Source organism: Microcaecilia unicolor, chromosome 8, assembly GCF_901765095.1.
Source record: "Microcaecilia unicolor chromosome 8, aMicUni1.1, whole genome shotgun sequence".
Lineage (NCBI taxonomy): Eukaryota > Metazoa > Chordata > Amphibia > Gymnophiona > Siphonopidae > Microcaecilia > Microcaecilia unicolor.
The window spans coordinates 185794456-185820528 of NC_044038.1; the positions used below are offsets into that span (position 1 = coordinate 185794456).

General features: G+C 49.5%; 1 protein-coding gene across 5 annotated transcripts in view; it reads right to left on the reverse strand.

The window, feature by feature from the left end:
• Positions 1-26073, reverse strand: part of BRD8 (bromodomain containing 8) — a 235522-nt gene that overhangs the window by 181034 nt on the left and 28415 nt on the right. For all 5 annotated transcript variants that reach the window (XM_030211274.1, XM_030211275.1, XM_030211273.1 and 2 more), the window contains exons 2-5: positions 20546-20642; positions 18714-18783; positions 16731-16780; positions 818-940 (exon numbers count right to left, since the gene is read on the reverse strand). In XM_030211274.1, the coding sequence (XP_030067134.1) occupies positions 818-940; positions 16731-16780; positions 18714-18783; positions 20546-20642 (340 nt within the window). The remainder of the gene's footprint in view (positions 1-817; positions 941-16730; positions 16781-18713; positions 18784-20545; positions 20643-26073) is intronic.

Consider the following 26073-nt stretch of genomic DNA (forward strand, 5'->3'; position numbering starts at 1 on the left):
GAGAGAAAATTTGCGGCGAAAGCGCGATCCGGTTTCCGGGGCTGACAGAGAGAGAGACTAACGCGGCTCTCTCCAGCGCGGAAAAGAAAAGACTGAGAGGGAACGGTCGCGCACGGGCGAGAAGACGGCCGCGCATGCGCGGTGGGCATACCCTGCGTGCGGGACCGCCCGCGAAGTTTTGTTCCGGTTGGTGGGGGCTGCCGTGGACGTCAACCCAGTCGTGAGAACAAGCAGCCTGCTTGTCCTCGGAGAAACAAGGTTTAACATTTTCCTTCTACAGATCAGTCTAACTGCTGCATTCTGCAGAAGTTGCAATATTTTCAGGAAAACATCTGAAATCCCAAATATTTTAAAACTGTCTTGAAAAGCATTTCAAGGATCACAATAACATAATATTTCATAAGAACTTTTGAGGTATGTTTCTATGGAACTTTGGAAGGCTAAGTGCTTTGAAAATATGCCTCTTTATCAGTTTTCCAAAATTACCCCTCTTTCTACTTCTGGCGTTTGGGAGGGGGGGGGGAAGGGGTAGAGAAAGAGTTAAAAATTTATTTTCCCTCAGGTCTTCACACCTCTACAGGCAAACAAAGCCAGAGTGGAGGAGTGGCCTAGTGGTTAGGGTGGTGAACTTTGGTCCTAGGGAACTGAGGAACTGAGTTCGATTCCCGGCACAGGCAGCTCCTTGTGACTTTGGGCAAGTCACTTGACCCTCCATTGCCTGCCGCATTGAGCCTGCCATGAGTGGGAAAGCACGGGGTACAAATGTAACATAAATAAAAATATATATATATACTGAGACCAGTAAAAAAAAATCTACCTGTACTTCTCCTGAGTCTCCTTAATCGCCTTCTTTAATTCTTCAATTCTTTCTGCTGTTAACCTCCGAACAATGACATCCTCCACTGTTTCTACAACCTCGCCTTTCTCTCCTCGCTTCCTCCTAAATAAAAGGATGGCAGAGAGAAGCTGTTTTGTCAAGAATTAGATAGGTGATTCCCTTCTCCTTATGCATCAGATGACAGCACAAGCTCAAAAATCCAGAATATTCGGGGATTGGGTCAGTCCGGATTTTCAGATTTTCTGTATTCTCAGGCAGTACTTTTAAAAGGGAAAATTAGGTTCTTACCTTGGTAATTTTCTTTCCTTTAGTCATAGCAGATGAAGCCATTACGTATGGGTTATGTCCATCAACCAGCAGGGGAGATAGAGAGCACTCAAACTTTCACAGTGCCCTCTTGGCCAGCTAGCTCCACTGCCTCTTCAGTATTTGAAGCTTCCAAAGCAGTATGGCAAACCGCAATGGGAATCACAAGAGCTTTCCTCACAGCGAACGATGGCCCATCACAAGGGCATGAACTCATAAAGGAGGGAATGCACATCCTCCTGGAGGGAATAAACTCATCCTCCTTATTGTATAAGTGGAGGGGAACACACGCGCCTCCTGGAGGGAATCACACATCCTCCCAACACACTGGAGGGAATGAACTCATCCTCCTATTTATAGAACTGGAGGGGAACACACGCGCCTCCTGGAGAGAATCAACACATCCTCCAAAAAAACATGCTGGAGGGAATGAACACATCCTCCTAAATTTAAACTGAACATGAATCCTGAAGATTGTTTTCCAACTTTCTCCCAAGGAAGGAACTTCAGGAAATTAGAACAGAACCTGAAAAACAGATTCACAGCATACAGACAATCATACAGGGAGGGCTCATGGCTTCATCTGCTATGACTAAAGGAAAGAAAATTACCAAGGTAAGAACCTAATTTTCCCTTCCTTGTCATCAAGCAGATGAAGCCATTACGTATGGGATGTAACAAAGCAATCCCTAGATAGGGTGGGAACAAGCCACACCACGCGCTAGCACTTGTGCACCAAAACGCGCATCCCTCCTGGCAGCCACATCCAGCCTGTAATGTCGGGCAAAGGAGAGCTTAGAAGCCCATGTTGCTGCACTGCATATCTCTTGAAGAGAGAGTGCTCCAGTTTCAGCCCAAGAGGAAGAAATCGCTCTAGTAGAATGTGCCTTAAAGGCTACAGGCGGAACCCTGCCGGCCAGCAGATAAGCTGAAAAGATAGTTTCTTTGAGCCAGCGGGCAATAGTGGCTTTAGACGCTGGAGATCCTCTGCGAGAACCGGATAGCAAAACAAACAGATGATCAGAAGTCCTGAAAGAGTTAGTAACTCGCAGATACTGCAGCAGAGTCCTGCGCACATCCAAAAGGTGCAGCTGCCCAAAAGATTCTGGAAACTCTTCCTCTGAAAAAGAGGGCAAGAAAATAGGCTGGTTTAAGTGAAAGGCTGAAACCACCTTAGGCATAAAGGAAGGCACGGTCCGAACCGTGACTCCGGACTCTGAAAATTGCAGAAATGGGTCTCTACAGGACAGCGCCTGGAGCTCTGACACCCGTCTCGCCGAGGTAATGGCCACCAGAAAAACGGCCTTCAGTGTCAAGTCTTTCTCCGATGCTCGCCGAAGCGGCTCAAAAGGAGATGCCTGCAGGGTTTTCAAAACTAGCCCCAGGTTCCAAGCTGGACAGGGTGCTCGCACTGGAGGTCGGAGCCGAAGCACCCCTCTAAGAAACCGTGCCACATCTGGGTGAGCAGCCAAAGACACGCCTTCCACCTTACCACGAAGGGAGGCCAAAGCTGTCACCTGCACCCGCAGGGAATTATAGGCCAAGCCTTTTTGTACACCTTCCTGCAAAAAGTCCAGAATCGGCGAGACAGGAGCCCGCATTGGAACAATGGCTCTGGAAGCACACCAAGACTCAAACAGGCACCAAATCCTGGCATAAGCCACGGAAGTGGACCGCTTGTGGGCTTGCAGGAGAGCGGAAATAACTTTATTGGAATAACCTTTATCCCTCAATTGCGCCCTCTCAATAGCCATGCCGTAAGACCAAAGCGGCCGGCGTCCTCCATGGCTACCGGTCCCTGAGTCAACAGGTTCGGTACCAGAGGTAACGGCAGAGGAGCCTCCAGGAGCATCTGTCGGAGGTCTGCATACCAAGGTCTCCTTGGCCAATCCGGGGCAATGAGGACCACTTCTCCTGGGTGCAGCCGAATCCGCAAGAGCAGGCGCCCTATCAAGGGCCATGGGGGAAACACATAAAGTAGACCCGGAGGCCAGGGTTGAGCCAAGGCATCCAACCCCACCGAGCGAGGATCTCTCCGTCTGCTGAAGAAGCACGGGACTTTGGTATTGGCACTTGTCGCCATTAGATCCATCACGGGCTTGCCCCATTTGGCACAGATCTGCAGGAATACTTCGTCTGCCAGATTCCACTCTGCTGGATCGATCTGATGCCTGCTCAGATAATCGGCCTGCACATTGCTCTGACCTGCAATATGAGCTGCCGACAGACACTGAAGATGCAGCTCGGCCCAGTGGCAAATCAGTTCGGCCTGCGCGGCTAGTGCACTGCACCTTGTTCCGCCTTGTCGATTTATATAGGCCACCGTTGTCGTGTTGTCCGACATCACTCTGACAGCCAATCCTTCCAGGGTCACTTGAAAGGCCAGAAGCGCCTGAAACACCACATTCAACTCTAGGCGGTTGATGGACCACTCCGACTCATCGGGTGTCCATAGACCCTGGGCATGCTTCCCCTTGCAGTGTGCGCCCCAGCCCTTCAGGCTGGCATCTATTACCACTAGGCACCAAACGGGGAGCGTCAGCGGCATTCCTCGCCGCAGCATGCTGTCCGAGAGCCACCACTCCATGCTGAGACGGGCCGCAGGGAGCCAAGTAAGTCTGCATTGGTAATCCTGAGAAATAGGAGACCAACTCCGGAGTAGGGAATACTGTAGAGGTCTCAGGTGCGCTCTCGCCCAAGGTACCACTTCCATCGTGGCTGTCATCGATCCCAGCAGCTGGACAATGTCCCAAGCTCACGGGCGGGGCATCCTCAGGAGCAGACGGACCTGATTCTGAAGCTTGCACCGCCTTAGCTCGGGTAGGAACACATAGCCCGAGACTGTGTCGAACCTGGCCCCCAAAATCTCTAGAGATTGTGAAGGGGACAGGTGACTTTTGGCCATATTGACGACCCAGCCTAGAGATTGCAGTACTGAGACCACTCTGGCTGTAGCTTGTAAGCTCTCTGTTGCAGAGTCTGCTCTAATGAGCCAGTCGTCTAGGTACGGGTGAACCCTGATACCTTCTCGCCTGAGAAAAGCAGCTACTACCACCCAGTGGCGTACCAAGGGGGGGACGGTGGGGGCGGTCCGTCCCGGGTGCCAGTGGGTGGGGGGTGCTCCGCTCCCGCCGCCTCCCGTGGCCGTTCCCGCGGCGCCGCACATTAAAAAAACCGGCGAAGCAGCGTCGCAGGCAGCGCCTCGTGCCCTGCTTGTAAAAAAAAAAAAAAAATCGAATCTCCTTCCTCCTTCTCCTCCTCGTCTTGACGTCGACTCGGGCCTTCCAATCAATTTGATTGGAAGGCCCGAGTCGACGTCAAGACGAGGACAAGGAAGGAGATTTGATTTTTTTTTACAAGCAGGGCACGAGGCGCTGCCTGCGACGCTGCTTCGCCGGATTTAACGGGACTAAGGTGGGGAAGGAGAGGGGCGAAAGGGACTGGGGTGGGGGTCTCAGACAGGGGAGGGGAGAAGGGGACTGGGGTGGGGGTGTTCAGAGGGGAGAAGGGGACTGGGGTGGGGGTCTCAGAGGGGAAAAGGGGAGGGGAGGGGGACTGGGGTGGGGGTCTCAGAAGGGAAAAGGGGAGGGGAGAAGGGGACTGGGGTGGGGGTCTCAGAGGGGAAAAGGGGAGGGGAGAAGGGGACTGGGGTGGGGATCTCAGAGGGGAGAAGGGGACTGGGGTGGGGGTGTTCAGAGGGGAGAAGGGGGCTGGAACTGGGGGCTGAAAAAATGGGCAGAGAGAGAGAGGGGACAGATCCTAGATGGAAGGGGGAGCGAGAGGGAGGGCAGACCCTGGATGGATGGGAGAGGGAGGGCAAATGGTGGATTGAAGGGGCAGAGAGAAAGGGCAGGCAGTGGATGGAAGGGACGGCAGAGAGGGCAGACACTGGATGGCAGAGAGAGAGAGAGTGAAGACAGATGCTGGATGGAAGGAAGACGGTGAAAAGAAGATGAGGAAAGCAGAAACCAGAGACAACAAACTGTAAATAAAATATATTTTTTTATTTTTTTTGCTTTAGGATAAAGTATTGTAGATGTGTTAAATGTTTATAATAGAACATGTAAATAAGGTAATCTTTTTATTGGACTAATTTTAATACATTTTGACTAACTTTCGGAGAATAAAACCCCCTTCCTCAGGTCAGGATAGGATACTGTAACAGCACTATACTGTACTGACCCGAGGACAGAGGTTTTGGCCTCTGAAAGCTAAATGTATTAGTCCAATAAAATGGTATTTTACTTTCTATATTTGTTTTATTTCTATTTGTTAATTTGTAAAGTGGTGATTGGTACTTGTTAGTTTTTTTTTTTCAAATTTACATCTGCTGTCTTTATATTTTAAACAGTACTAGGGGACAGTTTCTGTTTCTGTGGTGTTGCACTGTATGCAGAGTCTGGCATTGGGGGTTCAGTTTAATTTTTGTCTAAATAGAAAGTTTATGATTACTTATTCTATAGTGGATTAGGGTGTATCTGTGTTTGTGAAAAAGACATGGCTTTCAGTTGGCATTGACTGTGCAGGATCTACGATCTGTACTATTTTGTCTGGTTTCGTTTTACAATAGGTGAATTGATGTTCTAGTGCTCACTGTAGTGTTTAAGATGCTTTCCTTTTCCTTGTGTGACTCGTAGAAATGACTGCTTGGTATGGTAGAATTGCTCTATAGGTCCTGAGTGTTTTGTATTCTCGGCATGCCTAGTACTGGATTTGGGGGGGGGGGGGGGGGGGGTTAAAAAATGACCGGCCCCGGGTGTCAACTACCCTAGGTACGCCACTGCTACCACCATTACCTTCGAAAAGGTTCGGGGAGCTGTGGCGAGGCCAAAAGTCAAGGCCCTGAACTGGAAATGTTTTCCCAATACCGCAAACCTCAGAAACGTCTGGTGCGGGGGCCAAATCGGTATGTGCAAGTAAGCTTCTTTCAGGTCTAGAGACGTGAGAAACTCTCCTGGCTGAACCGCCGCAATGACGGAGCGCAGGGATTCCATGTGGAAATGCCGCACTCTCAGGGAGTTGTTCACTTCTTTTAAGTCCAGAATAGGGCGAAAGGACCCACCTTTTCGCGGCACCACAAAGTAGATGGAGTATCGGCCGCAGCCTTGCTCGGCGGGAGGCACCGGGGTCACTGCCCCTAACTGAATCAGACCTTGTAAAGTCTCCTCCACCGCCGCCCGTTTGACGGCAGAACCGCATCGGGACTCCACAAATACGTCTCTTACTGGGGCGTTGAATTCTATTCTGTATCCGTCTCTGATCAGGTCCAGAACCCACTGATCTGAGGAAATCTTGGCCCACTCCTCGACAAAGAGGGAAAGCCGTCCTCCGATGACAGGCATCGAGGAGAGGGCCGGCGCACCATCATTGAGAGGGTCGCCCCTGAACTCCTGGTCTTGAGCCACCGGCTGCGGAACGCTTGTCCGAGCGAAAGGAGTTCCTCTGCTGACCACGGGCACGTGAAGTGAACCCAGCAGAACGCCCCGGGCGGTACCTTCTAGCTTCACGGAAGCGAGGTCTGTACGAGGAGTGGACCGCCTGGCCCTTAGAGGAAGGCCTCTGCCTATCTTCGGGCAAGCACTGGGGTTTGGATCACCCAGGCCTGTCACAATTTTCTCTAACTCCTCACCAAATAGGAGAAGTCCTTGAAAAGGCTACTTCATCAACCTTTGCTTAGAGGCCATGTCCGCTGCCCAGTGTCGTAGCCACAGACGACGGCGAGCCGCCACTGCTACTGCCATTTGTTTAGCCGAAGCTCTGACAAGGTCATAAAGGGCATCAGCCAGAAAGGACAAGGCCACCTCCATCCGCGGAGCCACATCCAAGAAGGGCTCCGCTCCATCTCCGGGCTGAGCTACTGCCTGTTGCAGCCAAGCTAGGCAGGCTCTCACAGCATAACAGCTGCATGCAGACGCCCGAACAGTGAGACCTGCAATTTCAAAGGACCGTTTCAACGCTGTTTCCAGCCTACGGTCTTGAACGTCCTTCAGGGCAACACCTCCTTCAACAGGGAGGGTAGTTCTCTTTGTCACCGCAGTGACTAGGGCATCCACTGTAGGCATTTGAAAACGAGCCATATGTACCTCACGCAGAGGGTATAACTGCCCCATAGCCCTGGAAACTCTCAAAGGTCCCTCGGGGTCAGCCCACTGAGCCGAAACAAGCTCTAGGATGGAGTCATGCAAAGGGAAGGCCCGCGCAGCATTCTTGGTACTAGCCATCCTGGGATTACCCGAGGAGGCCATGCCACTGTCAGGATCTTCAATCGAGAGGGCCTGCAGGGTATCTGAAATAAGCGCTGGCAGCTCATCACGGTGGAAAATCCTCACCGCGGAGGGATCATCCAGATCCTGTGGTAAATCCGCACCTGACTCTGATTCCTCAGACCAAGAACGTCTGTCAGAGTTCTCCGAATCCTCACACCCCGACCACGGGGGGGAAAAAGGTGCACCACAATCTGAAGGGGAATTAACCCTTCTGCGCTTATCTTTAGGCCAAGCATCCGGGAAAAAAGCCTCACTGGGCAGTCCCAGGCCAGAAACCATCGGGGGGGGGGGGCAATCAGAGGAGCCTCAGGCGACCCTTGAGGAAGGTAAAATTATGTATCATACCTGATAATTTTCTTTCCATTAATCATAGCTGATCAATCCATAGACTGGTGGGTTGTGTCCATCTACCAGCAGGTGGAGATAGAGAGCAATCCTTTTGCCTCCCTATATGTGGTCATGTGCTGCCGGAAACTCCTCAGTATGTCGATATCAAAGCTCCATCCGCAGGACTCAGAGAATTACACCCACAAAGGGACACTCTGCCCAGCTCACCACCGCCGAAACGGGGGAGGGGAATTAACCCAGCTCATCCCCACACAAGTGGGGGAGGGGAATCCGTCCAGCTCATCCCCGCGGAGCGGGGGAGGGACACCACACCCACCGATGCGGGGGGATCTGGCTTATCCTGCAACCGCAACCGCGGGAGGAGCTGACTGACCCTAACACCGCCGAAGCGGGAAGGGTACAAAGCTGACCTACAGCCGCACGAAGCGGGAGGGAGTGCCGGCAGAATTTAAGTCTCAATCCAGCCCCGTAAAACGGAGGGGAGAGGAATGCAGCAGCTCACTGTAACACAAATTCGTCTCAACTCTTGAAGAATCCATTGAAAAACTTGAACACGAAGTCCTCCTGAACAGGAACTGAAGACTAAACTTGAACCTGAAATGCAACCAGAATATAAACAATACAGATATCTGGGAGGGACTATGGATTGATCAGCTATGATTAATGGAAAGAAAATTATCAGGTATGATACATAATTTTACCTTCCATATCATCATGCTGATCAATCCATAGACTGGTGGGATGTACCGAAGCAGTACTCACCCAGGGCGGGACATTGAAATCCCTGACCTCAACACTGAAGCTCCAAACAGGGCCTCCGCCCGTGCCACCACAGTCAAGCGGTAATGCTTGGAGAATGTATGGGCCGATGCTCAAGTTGCCGCCTTGCATATCTCTTCCAAGGAGACGGAGCCGGCCTCTGCCATCGAGGCCGCCTGAGCTCTAGTGGAGTGAGCCTTCAGCTGGATAGGCGGCACCTTCCCCGCGGCCACATAAGCCGCTGCAATGGCTTCCTTGACCCATCTTGCCACTGTAGGCTTAGCAGCCTGCAGACCCTTACGAGGACCTGCAAACAGGACAAACAGATGATCCGACTTCCGGAAATCATTGGTCACTTCCAAATATCTGATGATGACTCATCTCACATCCAGATATTTAAGAGCAGAGTATTCCTCTGGGTAGTCCTCCCTACGAAAGGAAGGGAGACAGAGCTGCTGACTCACATGGAAGCGAGAAACAATCTTGGGCAGGAAGGAAGGCACTGTGCGAATAGTCACTCCTGCCTCAGTGAACTGCAGAAAAGGCTCTCGACATGAGAGTGCCTGGAGCTCGGAAACTCTTCTGGCTGAAGTGATAGCCACCAAAAAGACTGCTTTCAACGTCAGGTCTTTCAGAGATGCCCTCGACAAGGGTTCAAAAGGCGGCTTCTGTAATGCTCTTAGCACCAGGTTGAGATTCCACGCAGGCACCACCGAGTGCAGAGGAGGGCGCAGGTGATTAACTCCCTTGAGAAAACGCACCACATCTGGCTGCGAAGCCAGGGAAGCACCCTTCAGGCGGCCCCTGAAGCAAGCCAGGGCCGCTACCTGGACTTTAAGGAAACTGAGCGACAGGCCTTTCTCCAGACCTTCTTGCAGGAATGCCAACACTGAAGAAATTGGAGCAGTGAATGGAGAACATGAGCCTGCTTCACACCACGCTGCAAAGGTACGCCAAACCCTGGCGTAAGCAGTAGAAGTAGAGCGCTGCCTCGCTCTCAGCATAGTGGCGATGACCTTGTCTGAGAAGCCCTTCTTCCTCAGACGCTGCCGCTCAATAGCCAGGCCGTAAGACCAAAGGGGGAGGGATCCTCCATCACCCCGGGACCCTGATGTAACAGACCCTGCTCCACTGGCAGCCGCAGAGGATCGTCGACAGAGCCTGATCAAGTCCGCATACCAGGGACGTCTGGGCCAATCCGGACCCACCAGGATTACCCGTCCCGGATGCTTTGCCACCCGGTCTAGCACCCTGCCCATCATGGGCCAGGGCGGGAACACATAGAGGAGCTCTTGTGTCGGCCACTGTTGGAGAAGAGCATCTACTCCCAGGGATCGAGGGTCCCGTCCTCTGCTGAAAAAGCACGGCACTTGGCAATTGGCCGATGACGCCATCAGATCTAGGCTCGGCTGGCCCCAGCGCTTCGTGATGTCCAAGAACGCCTGAGCCGATAACTGCCACTCTCCAAGATCGAAGGTATGGTGACTGAGAAAGTCCGCCTTGACATTCATGACTCCGGCAATGTGGGCAGCTGACAGCTGTTCCAGGTTCACTTCCGCCCACTGGCATAGATTCATGGCTTCCTTGGCTAGAGGGGCGCTCTTGGTACCTCCCTGGCGGATGACATAGGCCACAGCCATGGCATTGTCCGACAGGACCCGTACTGGCTTCAACGCCAGTACCGGGAGGAACTCCAAAAGCGCCAACCGAATGGCTCTGAGTTCCAGGAGGTTGATAGACGCCCCAGCGCTTCGTGATGCCCAAGAACGCCTGAGCAGATAGCTGCCACTCTCCGGGCTCCAAGGTATGGCGACTGAGAAAGTCCGCCTTGACATTCATGACTCCGGCAATGTGGGCCGCTGACAGCTGTACCAGGTTCGCTTCCGCCCACTGGCATAGATTCATGGCCTCCTTGGCTAGAGGGGCCCTGGCGGTTGACATAGGCCACAGCCGTGGCATTGTCCGACAGGACCCGTACTGGCTTCAACGCCAGTACCGGGATGAACTCCAAAAGCGCCAACCGAATGGCTCTGAGTTCCAGGAGGTTGATAGACCACTTTGCCTCTGCAGGAGACCAGAGCCCCTGCGCTGTCCTTCCCAAGGAGTGGGCTCCCCAGCCCGACAAAGAGGCGTCCGTCGTGACGACAATCCACTCCGGGGTCACCAGAGGCATTCCTGCAGACAACTTGTCTGTCTGCGTCCACCAGCTCAGCGCCTTGCGCACTGCTGGGTCCAAGGGAAGGCGCACAGCATAATCCTCCGACATCGGAGTCCAGCGCTGCAGCAGAGAGTGTTGTAGTGGTCTCATATGAGCCCTGGCCCGGGGCACTACTTCCATCGTGGCCGTCATAGAGCCCAACAGCTGCACATAGTCCCAAGCCCGAAGAGGAGAGGCTACTAGGAACTGGTCCACCTGAGCCTGAAGCTTGACAATCCGATTGTCTGGCAGGAACACTCTGCCCACTTGGGTGTCGAATCGAACTACCAGATACTCCAGGGACTGAGTTGGGCGCAGCTGGATTTTCTCCCAGTTGATGATCCACCCCAGGGAGCTCAAAAGAGCCACCACCCGGTTCACAGCTTTGCCGCACTCTGCATAAGAGGGGGCTCGGATCAACCAGTCGTCCAGATAAGGATGGACTTGTACTCCTTCCTTCCTCAGGAAGGCCGCGATGACCACCATTACTTTGGAGAAGGTCCGCGGAGCAGTAGCCAACCCGAACGGGAGGGCTCTGAACTGGAAGTGTCAGCCCAGTACTGCAAAACGCAGAAAGCGTTGATGAGGAGGCCAGATGGGAATATGCAAGTACGCTTCCTTGATGTCCAAGGATGCCAGGTACTTCCCTGCCTTCACTGCCGCTATAACAGAGCGGAGAGTCTCCATGCGAAAGTGCCGAACTTTCAAGGCCCGATTGACCCCTTTGAGGTCGAGGATAGGCCGTACAGAACCTCCTTTCTTTGGTACCACAAAGAAAATGGAGTAACGTCCCTTGCCAAGCTGATTTTCTGGCACCGGAACGACCGCACCCAGGCGGATCAGATTGTCCAAGGTCTGCTGCACTGCCACAGCTTTGACCGGAGACTTGCAGGGAGAGAGTATAAACCCGTCTCTTAAGGGTCGGCAGAACTCTAGCTTGTAGCCGTCTCTGATGACTTCCAGCACCCAAGCGTCTGAAGTTATTGTGGTCCACTCGCCCAGAAACGAGGACAGCCGTCCTCCAATCTGCACTGGGGGGTGGGCCAAGGCCCCGTCATTGGGTACGAGACCCTGGGGGAGGACCGGAGGGAGCACCTCCGGGACGGCGGTCTCTGCGAAAGGAATGCTGCTTGGGGGAGAAGTTCCTCTTGAAGGAAGAGGAGGCAGAAGAGCCCGACCTGCCCGGGCGGTACCGACGGGCTTCCTGAAACCGTCCTCTGGAGGTACCGGGGCGAGTACTAGCCCGAGCCCTGACCTCTGGTAACTTCTTGCCCTTAGACGTGCCGAGATCGGTCACGATTTTGTCCAGCTCGACCCCAAAGAGCAGCTTGCCTTTAAAAGGCAATTTAGCCAGGCGGGATTTAGAGGCGTGGTCAGCAGACCAATGCTTCAGCCAAAGCCACCACCGCGCAGAGATTGTCTGAGCCATGCCTTTAGCTGAGGCCCTCAAGACATCATACAGCAAGTCTGCCAAATAGGCTAAGCCCGATTCCAGGGCCGGCCAATCAGCCCTCAAGGAATGATCCGAGGGGGAAGCCCGCTGCACCATAGTCAGGCACGCCCTGGCCACATAGGAGCCGCAAACTGAGGCCTGCAAACTTAAAGCAGCCGCTTCAAAGGACGACCTTAAGGCCGCCTCCAATCTTCTGTCTTGGGCGTCCTTTAGGGCCGTGCCACCTTCCACCAGCAACGCCGTTTTCTTAGTCACCGCAGTGATTAAAGAATCCACGGTAGGCCACAGATAGGCCTCACGTTCACTTTCAGGCAAAGGATAGAGGCGGGACATAGCCCTAGCCACTTTAAGGCTCGCTTCTGGGACATCCCACTGAGCCGAAATTAAGGTGTGCATAGCATCATGCACGTGGAAGGTTCTAGGCAGGCGCTTCGTCCCCAGCATAATGGCAGAACCAACAGGGGCTGAGGGAGAGACGTCCTCCGGAGAGGAAATCTTCAAAATGCCCATGGCCTGCACTAACAGGTTGGGCAAATCCTCTGAGCTAAAGAGCCGCGCTGCAGAGGGGTCATCCGCTCCATCCGAGCGGGGATCCGTCTCCTCCAAGGAATCCGCAAAGGACCGTTGGGAGAACTCAGAAACGCTGCCCTCATCTACATCGGAGGAGACAAAGTCCTCCAAGGCCTGGGAATCAACCCGAGGGCGTTTACCTCCGGGGGCCTCAACCTCTTTACCAGACGAGGGAGCAGGGGCAGCGTTTTGCATAAGGAAGGCCTGATGCAGCAGCAAAACAAACTCGGGGGAGAAACCCCCCAGACTGTGCACTTCCGCAGCCTGGGCTACAGCCCTAGACGCACTCTCAACCGGCGCTCGCAAGAGCAGGGGAGAGACATGCTGCGTATCCAAAATGGCGTCCGGCGCGACACTCCGCGAAGGAGCCGCGCGGGAAGAACGGCGCTTAAGTTTAGCCGCTTTTGTGCCGTCGCCCAAATTAAGGGCGTTCATGGCATTAACGTCTCCCACCTCAAGGGCGGCCTGAGAAGAAGCCGTCCGAGCCGCGTGGCCGGCCAAGATGGCGGAGGCGAGCAGCGGAGGATGGGCATTTATGGCGGGAAAAACCGCCACACCGGAGGAAGGACCGGGACACTCATCGGTCACGAAACTGTCACCCAACAAGGGCGAATCAGACTTTAAGACCCCCGCATCCCCTCTAGAAGCGCACAAGCGATCCGGGGAGTGACTCTTTGAGCCCTCGCCCTCCGACGCCATAGGCCACGTGGAGATCAATCTGGGAACCCCCTGCCCGCTATAAAAAGGTAAAAATTACCTGCTTTCCGCTCCGAGCTGTAACGACCTGGTGTCCCAGTGAGTAGCTGCAATAAACGTTTAAATAAACGTCGAAATAAACGCCTTTAAGGACGTTCAAAATTTTTTTTTTTTTTTTAACGGAGCCAGCGGGAGGGGGGAGAAAAGGAGGGACCTGGCGCCACCAGGTTTGCACTTGCTCAAGAAGAGCCCTCAACCCCAGGCACTCAACAAAACCTAAAAATTAGGCTTGGAGGCCTAGCCAGAGCTGCTGCTGTGTGTGACCACCACCTGCTGAGATAGAGAACATACTGAGGAGTTTCCGGCAGCACATGACCACATATAGGGAGGGAAAAGGATTGCTCTCTATCTCCACCTGCTGGTAGATGGACACAACCCACCAGTCTATGGATTGATCAGCATGATGATATGGAAGGGCTCTTTTCATCATGTATGCTTTATGCAGCAAAAGCACAAAATCCGGGGGGAGAAAATCTCACCCTGGGCACCCAAATCCTGTCCGGTGCTAGCCACTCCTGAAATAACCTCATCTCGAGGTGCCCCACCCGGCTCAGGTCTCTCCGTGTCCACGGAGGCCGCGCCATGCGGTGTAAGCAAAATGGCACCCGCTGCCAGCTCAGAGCGGGAAGAAACATCGCTCGCCATGCTCGGGCCGGCTCCTACGCCAATACAGCACGATTTACAGAGCCCTGCTGCTGATTTGCGCTTGCCACAAGTGGAACAGCGCTTTACATTGTCCGCAGCCATCGCCGAAAAACGGCGGTAAAATCCAAAATGGCGGTTTCGCGCCAAAATCGCCCCGATCCCGGGCCCACCCCGGAGGAGTTGGAAAATACTCTTATCTCAAAGGATCTAGTGTACCACTACGATCCTGCTGAAAATCAGGTCAAAAACCTCTGTTCCAGCGTCTCTGTGTTTAAAAACGCGACGCAACTTTTTTTTTTTTTTTTTTTTAAGCTGTGAGGAAAGCAGAGGTATTGAAGACTCCGGAGGCTCAGATGAGTGGGAAAGGGCGAACCTATATGCCTGCATCTACTGTTGGTGGGTAAGGACAGGGAAAGCAAGGCAATATGTCCACATCCACAGAGGTATGGGTAAGGCAGGAAAAGGGCTAACCTATGTGCCTTTAAAGTGAAGCTGCTATAGCCTCCAACACCCCGGTTAACAACTGGCAAGCCAGGAACCACCTCCCGGCAGATTTTTCTGGAGCTCGAACAAGCTGCAGCCACCCTGCTAAGGGAGATAGAGAATACTGAAGAGGCAGTGGAGCTAGCTGGCCAAGAGGGCACTGTGAAAGTTTGAGTGCTCTCTATCTCCCCTGCTGGTTGATGGACATAACCCATACGTAATGGCTTCATCTGCTTGATGACAAGGAATTCAAATTTAAGGAAGAATACGGAAGAGATGAGAAGACAAATTTTGTTGATTATTAAATTAACACAGAATGCTTCATCCAGCCTCTCTTCCCCATTCAGCGTCTCTCTCTCTTACTACTACTGTTAATCATTTGTATAGAGCTACTAGATGTCGTAGTACACATTATATGCAGGTACTTTCTCTGTCCCTAGAGGGCTCACAATCTAAGTTTTTGTACCTGCGGCAATGGAGGGTTAGGTGACTTGCCCAAGGTCACAAGGAGCTGCAGTAGGAATCAAACCCAGGTTTCCAGGATCAAGACCCAATGCACTAACCATTAGGCCACTCCTCCCTCTCTCTTTCCCATCCAGCGTCTCTCTCTCTTTCTGTCTCTCTTCCCCATCCAGCATCTCTCTCTCTCTGTCTCTCTCTTCCCCATCCAGCATCTCTCTTTCTTGCTCATCTAGCATCTCTCTCTCTCTCTTTCTCTCTCTCCCCCCCATCAAGCGTCTCTCTATCTCTCCCCATCCAGCATCTCTCTCTCTTCACCCATCCTGCGTCTCTCTTTATCTCTCCCCCATCCAGCATTGCTCTCTCTCTCTCTCTCTTTTCCCCATCCTGCATCGCTCTCTCTCTCTTTTCCCCCATCCTGCATCGCTCTCTCTCCCCCATCCAGCATCTCTCGCTCTCATCCAGTCTCTCTTTTCACCATTGAATGTCTCTCCCCCCCATACAGCATCTCTCTCCCCCCCCCCCATCCAGCATCACCCCATCTCTGTCTCTGCAACTTAATAAAATGCCTGCGCACAAAGGAGGGGGCCCGAGGACATGAGCCCACAGGAGGGGGCCCAGGGACCTGAGCCCACAGTAGAGGGTCCAGGTCCCCAATACCCCTCCTTTTGGCTACACCCTTTCTCCTGCACAGTAAGGCACCTCTCCTTTCCATCCTCTCCTGGCCCTGCCCACAGCTCTCTCTCTCAATCCCAGTCTATGTTGTACTTTTTTAGACAGAGAGACAACCAGATATTTTTATTCTTTTTTAGGTACCATTAAATTCTTGTGGGGACGGGTTCAATTCTTGCAGGGATGGGTGGGAACGGGTGGGGCCAGGTAAGATTCCAGTGGGGATGGGTGGGGACACGTTAGATTCCAGGGGGATGAGCAGGAACAGGTTAGATTTCTGTCCCCAAGCAACTCTTTACTCTCAATCCCCCCTTCAGCACATCCATCCATAACTCTTCCTTCTAACATCCCCATAGCTCTCTCTCTCAAATCCCCCTCTCCTTCCTGGCACATCCCTCATAGCATCCTCTTGTCCTCAATAATCCCCCTCCAGGTTTTTTTTTTTAGTCCACCCCTTGGCACATACCTCTCCCAGTGCTCTGTCCTCCTGCAACAAACAACCTGAGCATATTCTCCTCCTCCCAGCAAGGATTAGCACATGTGAAGGAGAGGGAAAGCCTCCTCCTTTGCAACTCCCTGGCTCTGACTGCTAAATTTGAACCAAATGGGACACTGTACATCCCTGCAGTTCACACAGCAGAGAAGGAGATGCGGCTGGAAGTGCAGCCATTCTCCTCCTCTACTCATCAGTGCTGGGGAAGGTGGAGGAGGGGGAAAGACATGCTTGGTGCTCAAAGTGTGCTCTGTGGGAGAAGGGAGGGAAACAGTGTGGTTCACTACTGCCTCCTGCTCACTGTGCAGAATTCTCACAGCAGGGAGAATTTGGCACAAAGTTGCAGAACTGTGTCCACAAGTAAACTCTAACTCATGATACATCTCTAAGTCCTCAGTGACTGAAATCCTCTAGAATTAATTATGTTAAGGGCCCCAATTTGTGCGAACTAAACAGAATTCAGCCATAAATGTCCTCAAACTCACTTGGGAGTTTCCGTGGTCTCCAGAAGCTCAGAATACTGAGATGCGCAGTGCTGGAAAGAGAAACAAAAATAAGACAGGGAGGACAATGAATCACTGAAATTAATATCTCAGCCAGAAAGCTGCTGCATAGCTCAAGGTCAGAGTCCCTGGTTCTTACAATGCCAAGATCCCTAGATAGCAGTGGAATTTTAGGTGATACAGTGAGTGAAACTGAGGGAAAGAGAAATGTTACAGATCCATTATCAAGCTATCAACCCCCAATTTTACTAAGGTCCTAAGGGATCAGGAAGGTTCAGAGCCCAGACCCAGGGGCCAAAATGCCCATAATGTTAAGGGATGTGAAATGGGGGGTACAAGGAGAGACATGAATACCAAGAGGGTTTACAGGCAGTGTGACTTACTGGTTTGAGAGAAATGGACTGCAAACCATCAGGGTTTAAATAGAACTTCACACACTGACAATTCCTCGTGACTTGGGACTATCTCTCTTGCAGACAGATGATCAAAACCCCGTGCTGTTCCAAACAGTGCTCCAAAAATAGCGCTGGAACAGCGCGGGGCGTTATTAGACCTATGATCAGATAATTGCATGCAAATTTAAGCATGCAATTATCTCTGATCATGGGGTAGAAGTGAGGGAGAATTGTGCCTGAGCATGTGCTTAGCACAATCCTCCCGCACTTGTTTGACAGGTCTGGGCTGTCAAAAGCCCAAACCTGTCAAACCCAGGGGCTAGAGGTCCATGGGACCACCAGGCCCCAACTACCCCTGCCCCGAGCAACGGGGTCTGGAGGGCCGCTGGGCCTCCGGTTCCCCCCCCCCAGGGTCAGGGAGGGCTGGAGATCTGGTGGGTCTCCAGACCCCCCTAACTCCCCCAGCAAAGGGTCCCTGGTGGCCTAGCAGGCGACCAACTCCCCCCCCCCCCAGTAACAGGGGGGCTGGAAGTCTGCTGAACCTCCGGTTCATCCCCCCCCCCCAGGTTCATGGAGGGCTGGAGATCCAGTGGGTCTCCAGCCCCCCCTAGTCCCACATCATTTTGCGGCGTTGCAGGAAGAGGAGGGAGGCAGGCTACCCTCCCTCCTCCAACCCACAAGGTAGTGGGGTAGAGGGGACTGGACCATCAGGCACCCCTTGCTGGGGGACTGGGGGGGGGGGGGCTGGAGACCCACCAGATCTCCAGCCCTCCCTGAACTTGGGGGGGGGGGGGAGGGAACCGGAGGTCCAGCGGACCTCCAGCCCCCCTGTCACTGGGTGGTGGGGGGTTGGTTGGTCGCCCACTAGGCCACCAGGGACCTTTTGCTGGGGGAGTTAGGGGGGCCTGGAGACCCACCGGATCTCCAGCCCTCCCTGAACCTGGGGGGGGGGGGGGACCAGAGGTCTGCTGGACCTCCAGTCCCATTGCTGGCAGGTTTGCTGTTGGGGGGAATGGGGGCCTGCCAGCATGCAAATGCATGCTGGACAGGGCTCACCATTCCTCCCCAATGATCTGCAAACCCTAACGCCAGCTCGGATGAATATGTTTAGCCCTGTTTGGCATGCATTTGCATGCTAGTTGCGTTCAGAGCCCTCGAGCGTGTTGTTTCACACGCTCAAGGGCTCTGATCATGGGGCATTAGCAAATGCCGGCGCTAGTATGGCGCTAACAGCCTCTAGCGCCGGCGTTTGCTTCTGATCATCTCCTGTTTGGTGCCCAGGTACCCACTTACATTGTACTCTCTTTAGGAAAGAGCCTTTCTCATACATGAAAACAAACAAAACTTACAATCCACCATAAAACTAAAATTAGAAAAGCTGCCTACAAATAATAATATGGCTGGATCATTCAACAGAAAACATTTTCCTTTTAAAATATTTTCTGATAGAACTACATGCAGGACATTTGCACCCTTGATGTGAGTTTTGATTTTGACGGTTTGTGTTCTGTATGCAGAATCCTCAATAAAAATATTTTCAAAAAATATATATATATTTTCTGAGTTTTACCTTCTGAGAAAACCAGTCAGGGGGACGTCCTGGTTCAGCAAAGGGCTTAATGGCACGACTCACTGACACCCTATGGAAACCAACAACTCTTAGTGGTATTGCAAGAATGCTGATATTATCAGAACAAGCTCATCTAGCAAATCAACACAGTGCTCTGCTTCAGCTGATACATCCCACTGCCTTGTGCCTACACAGCTATCATTTCATTTCACCCCACCCCACAAAATCATAGTGCTGTCAATTAGAAACAATTTTCATTCTAGAAATTCCATACAGAACTGAGCTCCTTTCCGGAATGCATGGGCATGCCTAGCCTATGTAGATTCAGAAAAAAAAAAAATCATGATCTTTGTAGACCCATAAACTTGGTCTGAATCGTATGCAAAACCAAAAATGTATTGATAACTGTGGCCAGACTTCTCTCAATATGCGCTGACAAATTGTCATCAATGGCACACTGATAGCAAATTTAGAGACCTTTAAGGTTCAACTTTAGGTAGATTATAGTGGATCTACTAAAACACTGCATTGTGACCTGCTTGCACCCTTTTAGTTTCCAGAACAGTGGAGGTAATGGTAGGAAGAGACCCATTTTGGAGGGAAATTGGGACTGGTACAAACCCCAGTCTCACTTTAACTCTTGTCTTTGGTTCCCAAGCCATCGTATCATACAGGTAGGGGAAAAGAGTTTTTGGTTGACTGAGACATTCGACCACAGTGCCCAGGTAAATCCGGTGCACAATAGGTTAACAGAAAGGAGGAGGAGAGAAAAATTAAGAATCTCTATAGTACATGAGAGCTGCAGGGAGCTACTGATCCCGAAAAAGGAGGAGAAAATATAGCAAAGGATATGAACCAAGGAGACCAGGCAGCCAGAGTTCAATCCAGTTCTGAAAGGTGTTCAAAAGGAAAAGAACAGTTTCCTGGGGATTGGAGAGTCCTGGGATAATATGACTAAGGGGCTCATTTTTAAAGACTTAGACTTACAAAGTTCCTTAGGTTACTACGGAATTGTGTAAATCTAGTTGCTTTGAAAATACGCCTCTATGTATCTGATTTTTTGTTTTCTGCTTTTGTTTTATTGAGTCTGTCCCCTTTACTTGAAGACTTTTTTTTTTTAATTGAACTATTGGTTCAGAACCCTAATTTGGGCCTGCGTTGAGTTACTGAATGCTGGTGAAATGTGAAGGACATGGATTAAGTTGCCAATGGCACCCCCGTTATACCGGTCCTGATCTGAACCCAAAATACAGTATCTGGCGAGAATCACCCTGTCAGTGTTACCACCCTGAAGGGGTGGCCCCAGTCTACAAAGCACAGTATAATAACCCTGAGGGGAAAACACCAGATTAGCTAGGGTTACATAAAGTTATTCATGGGGGATAGGCAGACATGCATAAGCCTCCCCGTCTTCAGAAAGTAGGCAAAAAAGCACAAAAGATAGTATACAGAGAGGACATGGTTCTCATTAGCCGCACAGCTGGCATATTACTGCTAGAGCAATGGCTTGCTTGCACTGAGAAAGGAGAGTAACTGAACTTAACAGAGCATCACACCTAATGTGTGATTAGCTGCAAATGCAGTAACTGCTGATCACATGGACCTGCTCTCTCACTGGTAGAGATCCACTGATCTGCAAGTAACCACCAAGAAAATGTTGACCATAAATGGATACAACTTGCAAATAAGGCGTTTTATTACACTTTGTAAAGGACACTTAATAATGGATCAATTTCACCATAACCTCTCAGTCTCAACTGATTCATGCCTCTTTCCTCCATCCAATTTCTTTCAAAGACCAACCCAATCCTATCTGCATGGACACCACTTACCAGTTCTGGTCACCACTCCTCATGACAGAAGAGGCCAGGCATAACTTCTCCCGGATAGACCACGGTTCTGCAGGGCCAATGCTCATTAATTTGTGTTCTTCAAAGAGAAAAAGAAATTCTCTCTTTACTATATGAGAACAGAATGAGGCTCCTATCTGTGACATATCACGAGACAAATATTCCTCTCATCTTTGCTTCACCTCCCCCTTCCAGAAGCAAAATGGTCCTGTATACCACACCATAGAATAGGACAAAAGATGATTGCAAGGGTCATCTAGTTTGCCCAACCTATTTTCTGCTATAGTGGAGTAATAGACTAATGGACAGTGCAGCAGAACCAGGGGAACTGGGTTAAATTCCAACTGCAGCTCCTTATGACTCTGGGTAAGTCACTTAACCATCCATTACCCCAGGTACAAAATAAGCACCAGTATATAATATGCAAACCACTTTGATTGTAACCACAGAAAGCCTATATCAAATCCCATCACTTTTCCCTATAGTGACAGAAAGCCTACTTGAACTTTCTTCATTTCTCATTAAGGATTCTCTTTATGTATCCTAGGCTTTCATTAGTTCTGCTCCTATTTCCACTGGGAGGCTGTTCCAAGCATGACACCCTTACTGTGAAGACATATTTCTGATATTGGTCCCAAATCTACCCCCTTTGAGCATACCATAACCTCCAGTTCCAGAATTTCATTACCACTGAAATATGTTTTTCTTTATGCATTATTTTTCAGTGTTGATGTATTTCAATGTTTCTATCATATCTTGTATCCTTTACGGTGTATATATTTACATAACATAGTAAATAATGGCAGATAAAAACTGTTATAGTCCATACAGTCTCCCAACGAGGCAGCCAGAGTTGTATCTGCTGCTTTGTATAGGTTACACCTCTCCTTGCCCTGTTTAAAGTGAGAAGTTAATCTAAATTTTATTTTGAATCCATCCTCTTTTTATACAGGGATCATGTGTGTTTATTCCACACATTTTTTAATTCCATCACTGTTTTGGCCCTATTACCTCAGTCAACTTGGAGGGCATTTCAGGCATCCACCAAGCTCTCCATTAAAAATATTTCTCTTGATGTTACTTCTAACTCTACCATCTGGCAACCTCAATTCATGTCCTCTAGTTCTACTGCTCTCTCGTCTCTAGAAAAGATTTGCTTGTATATTAATACCTTTCAAGTACTTAAACATCTATAATCATATCTGCTCTGTCCCTCCTTTCTTCTACAATATCCATAGTCAGTTTTTCGAGTCTCTTCTTATATATCTTTTGGTGCAAAAAGTCATACCATTTTTGTTGCCTTCCTCTGAACCACTTCAAGTCTCTTTGGGGCCCTTTTACTAAAATGTGATAAGAAACGGGTTTAACTCATCCTTATGTGGGTCTTTCCAACACGTTAAGGTCTTTTTTTTTTTTTTTCAAATATCTTTATTGAAAGACAAGATCTGCTACAATTACAAAACAATGCAGAAAATACACAGATCAACAACTCGTAGGTGACCAACTTGCACAGCCATCAAAAAGGGCTTTTTTCCTTTGTTGAATATATGGCCATGCACTAATGTCAGCATTCGTGTACGGCTATTAAAAAGAAAATGACTGCAGGAGCACTCAACGCCCCTATTAGGGAGGTGCTAAGGGCTCCCACATTATGGATGTGCTAACCAGTTAGCACAGAACAATGAAAGCATTGCTCATTCTCTGCCCCTGACATGCCCTCTCCAAAAAATTATTATGCATTAGATGGCAAAACTAATGTGGAATGCTTTGGTGTGTCCCACGTTAGGCCATTTTGCTGCATTAGGTGCACTGGAACCCAATGCAACTTACTAAAAGGGACCCGTTTATGTCCTTAACAAGGTACATCCTCAAAAACTGAACATAATACTCCAAGTGGAGCCTCATCGAGTTGTACACGAGCATTAATACCTCCTCTCTTCTGCTGGTAAAGCCTCTCTCTATGCTGCCTAACATCCTTCTGCCTTTGATAATATTTTGTCACTTTTAAATCTTCAAATACTATTACCCTAAGGCCCCTTTCTTTGAAGGGGTGAACAAACATGTGGATAAAGGGGAGCTGGTTGATATTGTGTATCTGGAGTTTCAGAAGGCGTTTGACAAAGTACCTCATGAAAGACTCCAGAGGAAATTGGAGAGTCATTGGATAGGAGGTAGTGTTCTATTGTGGATTACAAACTGGTTAAAAGATAGAAAACAGAGAGTAGGGTTAAATGGTCAGTATTCTCAATGGAGAAGGGTAATTAATGGGGATCCCCAGGGCTCTGTGCTGGGACCGCTGCTTTTTAACATATTTATAAATGACCTAGAGATGGGAGTAACTAGTGAGGTAATTACATTTGCTAATGACACAAAGTTATTCAAAGTCGTTAAATCACAGGAGGATTGTGAAAAATTACAAACAGACCTTACGAGACTGTGCGTCTAAATGGCAGATGACGTTTAATGTGAGCAAGTGCAAAGTGATGCATGTGGGAAAGAGGAACCCGAATTATAGCTACGTCATGCAAGGTTCCACGTTAGGAGTCACGGATCAAGAAAGGGATCTAGGTGTTGTCGTTGATGATGCGTTGAAACCTTCTGCTCAGTGTGCTGCTGCGGCTAAGAAAGCAAATAGAATGTTAGGTATTATTAGGAAAGGAATGGAAAACAAAAATGAGGATGTTATAATGCCTTTGTATCGCTCCATGGTGCAACCGCACCTCAAATATTGTGTTCAAATCTGGTCGCCGCATCTCAAAAAAGATATATTGGAATTAGAAAAAGTGCAGAGAAGGGCGATGAAAATGATAAAGGGGATACGACGACTTCCCTATGAGGAAAGGCTAAAGCGGCTAGGGCTCTTCAGCTTGGAGAAAAGATGGCTGAGGGGAGATATGATACAGGTCTATAAAATAGAGTGGAGTTGAACGGGTAGATGTGAAGCGTCTGTTCACGCTTTCCAAAAATACTAGGACTAGGGGGCATGCAATGAAGTAAATTTAAAACGAATCCGAGAACATTTTTCTTCACTCAACATGTAATTAAAAGCTGGAATTCGTTGCCAGAGAACGTGGTAAAGGCGGTTAGCTTAGCGGAGTTTTAAAAAGGTTTGGCCGGCGGCTTCCTAAAGGAAAAGTCCATAGACCGTTATTAAATGGACTTGGGAAAAATCCACTATTTCTGGGATAAGCAGTATAAAATGTCTTGTACATTTTTGGGATCTTGCCAGGTATTTTTGACCTGGATTGGCCACTGTTGGAAACAGGATGCTGGACTCGATGGACCTTTGGTCTTTCCCAGTATGGCAATACTTATGTACTCTTCTGGTCTGTAAACATTAGCCTCTCAACCACTAACATACATCTTCATTATATTTCTACAGCCAAAATGCATCACTCTGCCATTTCTTCACATTAAATGTCAACTGTCAACATTAGACAATTTTTTCAATTTTTATAGTCACTGCTCATGATGTCTGCTTTCTCCAGGGTGTCCACTCTATTGCAAATCTTTGTGTCATCCGCAAAAAAGGTACATTTTTCCATCTAGCCCTTTAGCAATATTGCTCACAAATACACTGAACATAATCAGCCCTAGTACCGATCCCTGAGGCTCCCCACTACTCATCTTTCTTTCTTCTGAGTTTCATTTACCACCACCTTCTGCCACCTATCAGTCAACCAATTTCGGATCCAGTTTACCATCTCAGGTACCATCCCCAAGCTGCTCAGTTAATAAGCCTCCTATGAGGGACAGTATCAAAGGCTTTGCTGAAATCTAAGTAAACAACATCCAGAGCATGCCCCCAATCCATTTCATGTCACTCAAAGAAATCAGATTCTTTTGACACAATTTGACTAAAAGTTGACTAGTGTTTCCTTTAGCAGCATGTGCATTACCTTTCCCACCATCGAGGTCAGACTCGCCAGTATGTAGTTTCCCACTTCTTCGCCAATGGTGCAACTCCAATGCACTGATTCTGGCACCAAAACCCAGAGTAGTTCTTCTTTGCTCCCTAGATATGGCCTCTTAGCCTACAGAGGCTCCTCTGAGTCCCTTGGCCTGGAGAAAGATTTTTAGTGGGCCTTAGAAGAAGACCTGCTTCTTCATAAAGCCTAAGTTCAGGTATCCCTCAGCCCTGAAGATCACAAAAGAACAGCTATGCCCCTGCTCAAAGCTCCTGAAGATAAAGAAACCTCTACTAATTTGCCTTTACTTGTATTCCCTTAGCAGGAGTGAGTAGCCTGAGAGACAGAAGCAGTAGCTCCTAAATGGCCACCAGTCCTATGCTTTCAGCAGTATCCCAGCAACCCTATGAGAAAGGAGTGCTTGTAGTTGAGAAATCCAAACCAGAAAGCCTCTCATCTGCCTGCGACGTGATTCAATCATCCCACTGCCCTGCTACAGAAGAAATTGCACTGACCCAAACTATGCCAGTAGCCACCGCAGCAAGAGCAGAATTTGGCCCACTCTGATGGGGTTTCCATTCCCTCTTTGCACCTCACTAGTAACTTCCCTCTCTGCCTACTGCTGCAATGCTTCCTCTGAGCATTGCTTCCGCCATACTGGAAACAGAGACTCTAGATCCAATACACACCAGAACTCTCTCTTTTCCATTGAAGCTGACAGGGTGTTTACCAGAAAAATATCCTTCACAACTCTCTGGAATGAAGAACTATATTGCAATTTATTTTAAGCCCAGAGAGGGGACAGAGGAAAAAAATTCAGGTCCACAGGGCAAAGAGGGGAAGGATGTAGGTATCCCCAAGAGTGTGGCCACCTACAGCTGGATCTAAGATTTCTCCATCTGGAAAAGCTGAGCTGGTCACCCATTTCTCCAACAAGGCCCAGGGACAGCATCACAACAATTCAATTATGCATAATATGCCCATCACTGCCTGCTGGCAACAGAGAAATGCTGATAACCAGGAGCCACAGACTATCCAAATAAGGTAGAACTCACAAGTCTTCACTCTCTTTCTTTATCTGCTGGTTGATGAGCATAAGACATTGGTTCTGGTCTGGTAGATGATATGGTATAGCTAATACATCATGAGGAGTTTATTATTTTCTGAAGAGGGAACATTCACAAGGATGCTAAAGACAACTGAATTGGTCTGTCAAATAATTCTATCCTCCTGGTATGCATCCTCTTAACCACCCTAGATACTGGCCATCATCTAACATATGGATAGGGAACCTGTATTTCCTTGTTGTTTTATTTATAATTTAGAACAATTGACAAACAGGACCCTCTTAAATAACTGAATACAGAACAAAATGCCATCAAAATATAATAATCTAAAAATACACAAATTACCCTGAGAGAAGACATACAATAATAGAAAATAAATTATCTGCTTAGTTATAAGTGGAGTATAAATGCTAAAAATAAACAAACAAACAGACAAGGCAAACTATTTACAGAGCCACACCCACAACTGAGTGCTCCAAAAACCCCATATACAAGTATCAAAAGAAACAAAGTAATTCTGCTCGCAGATGTTTGG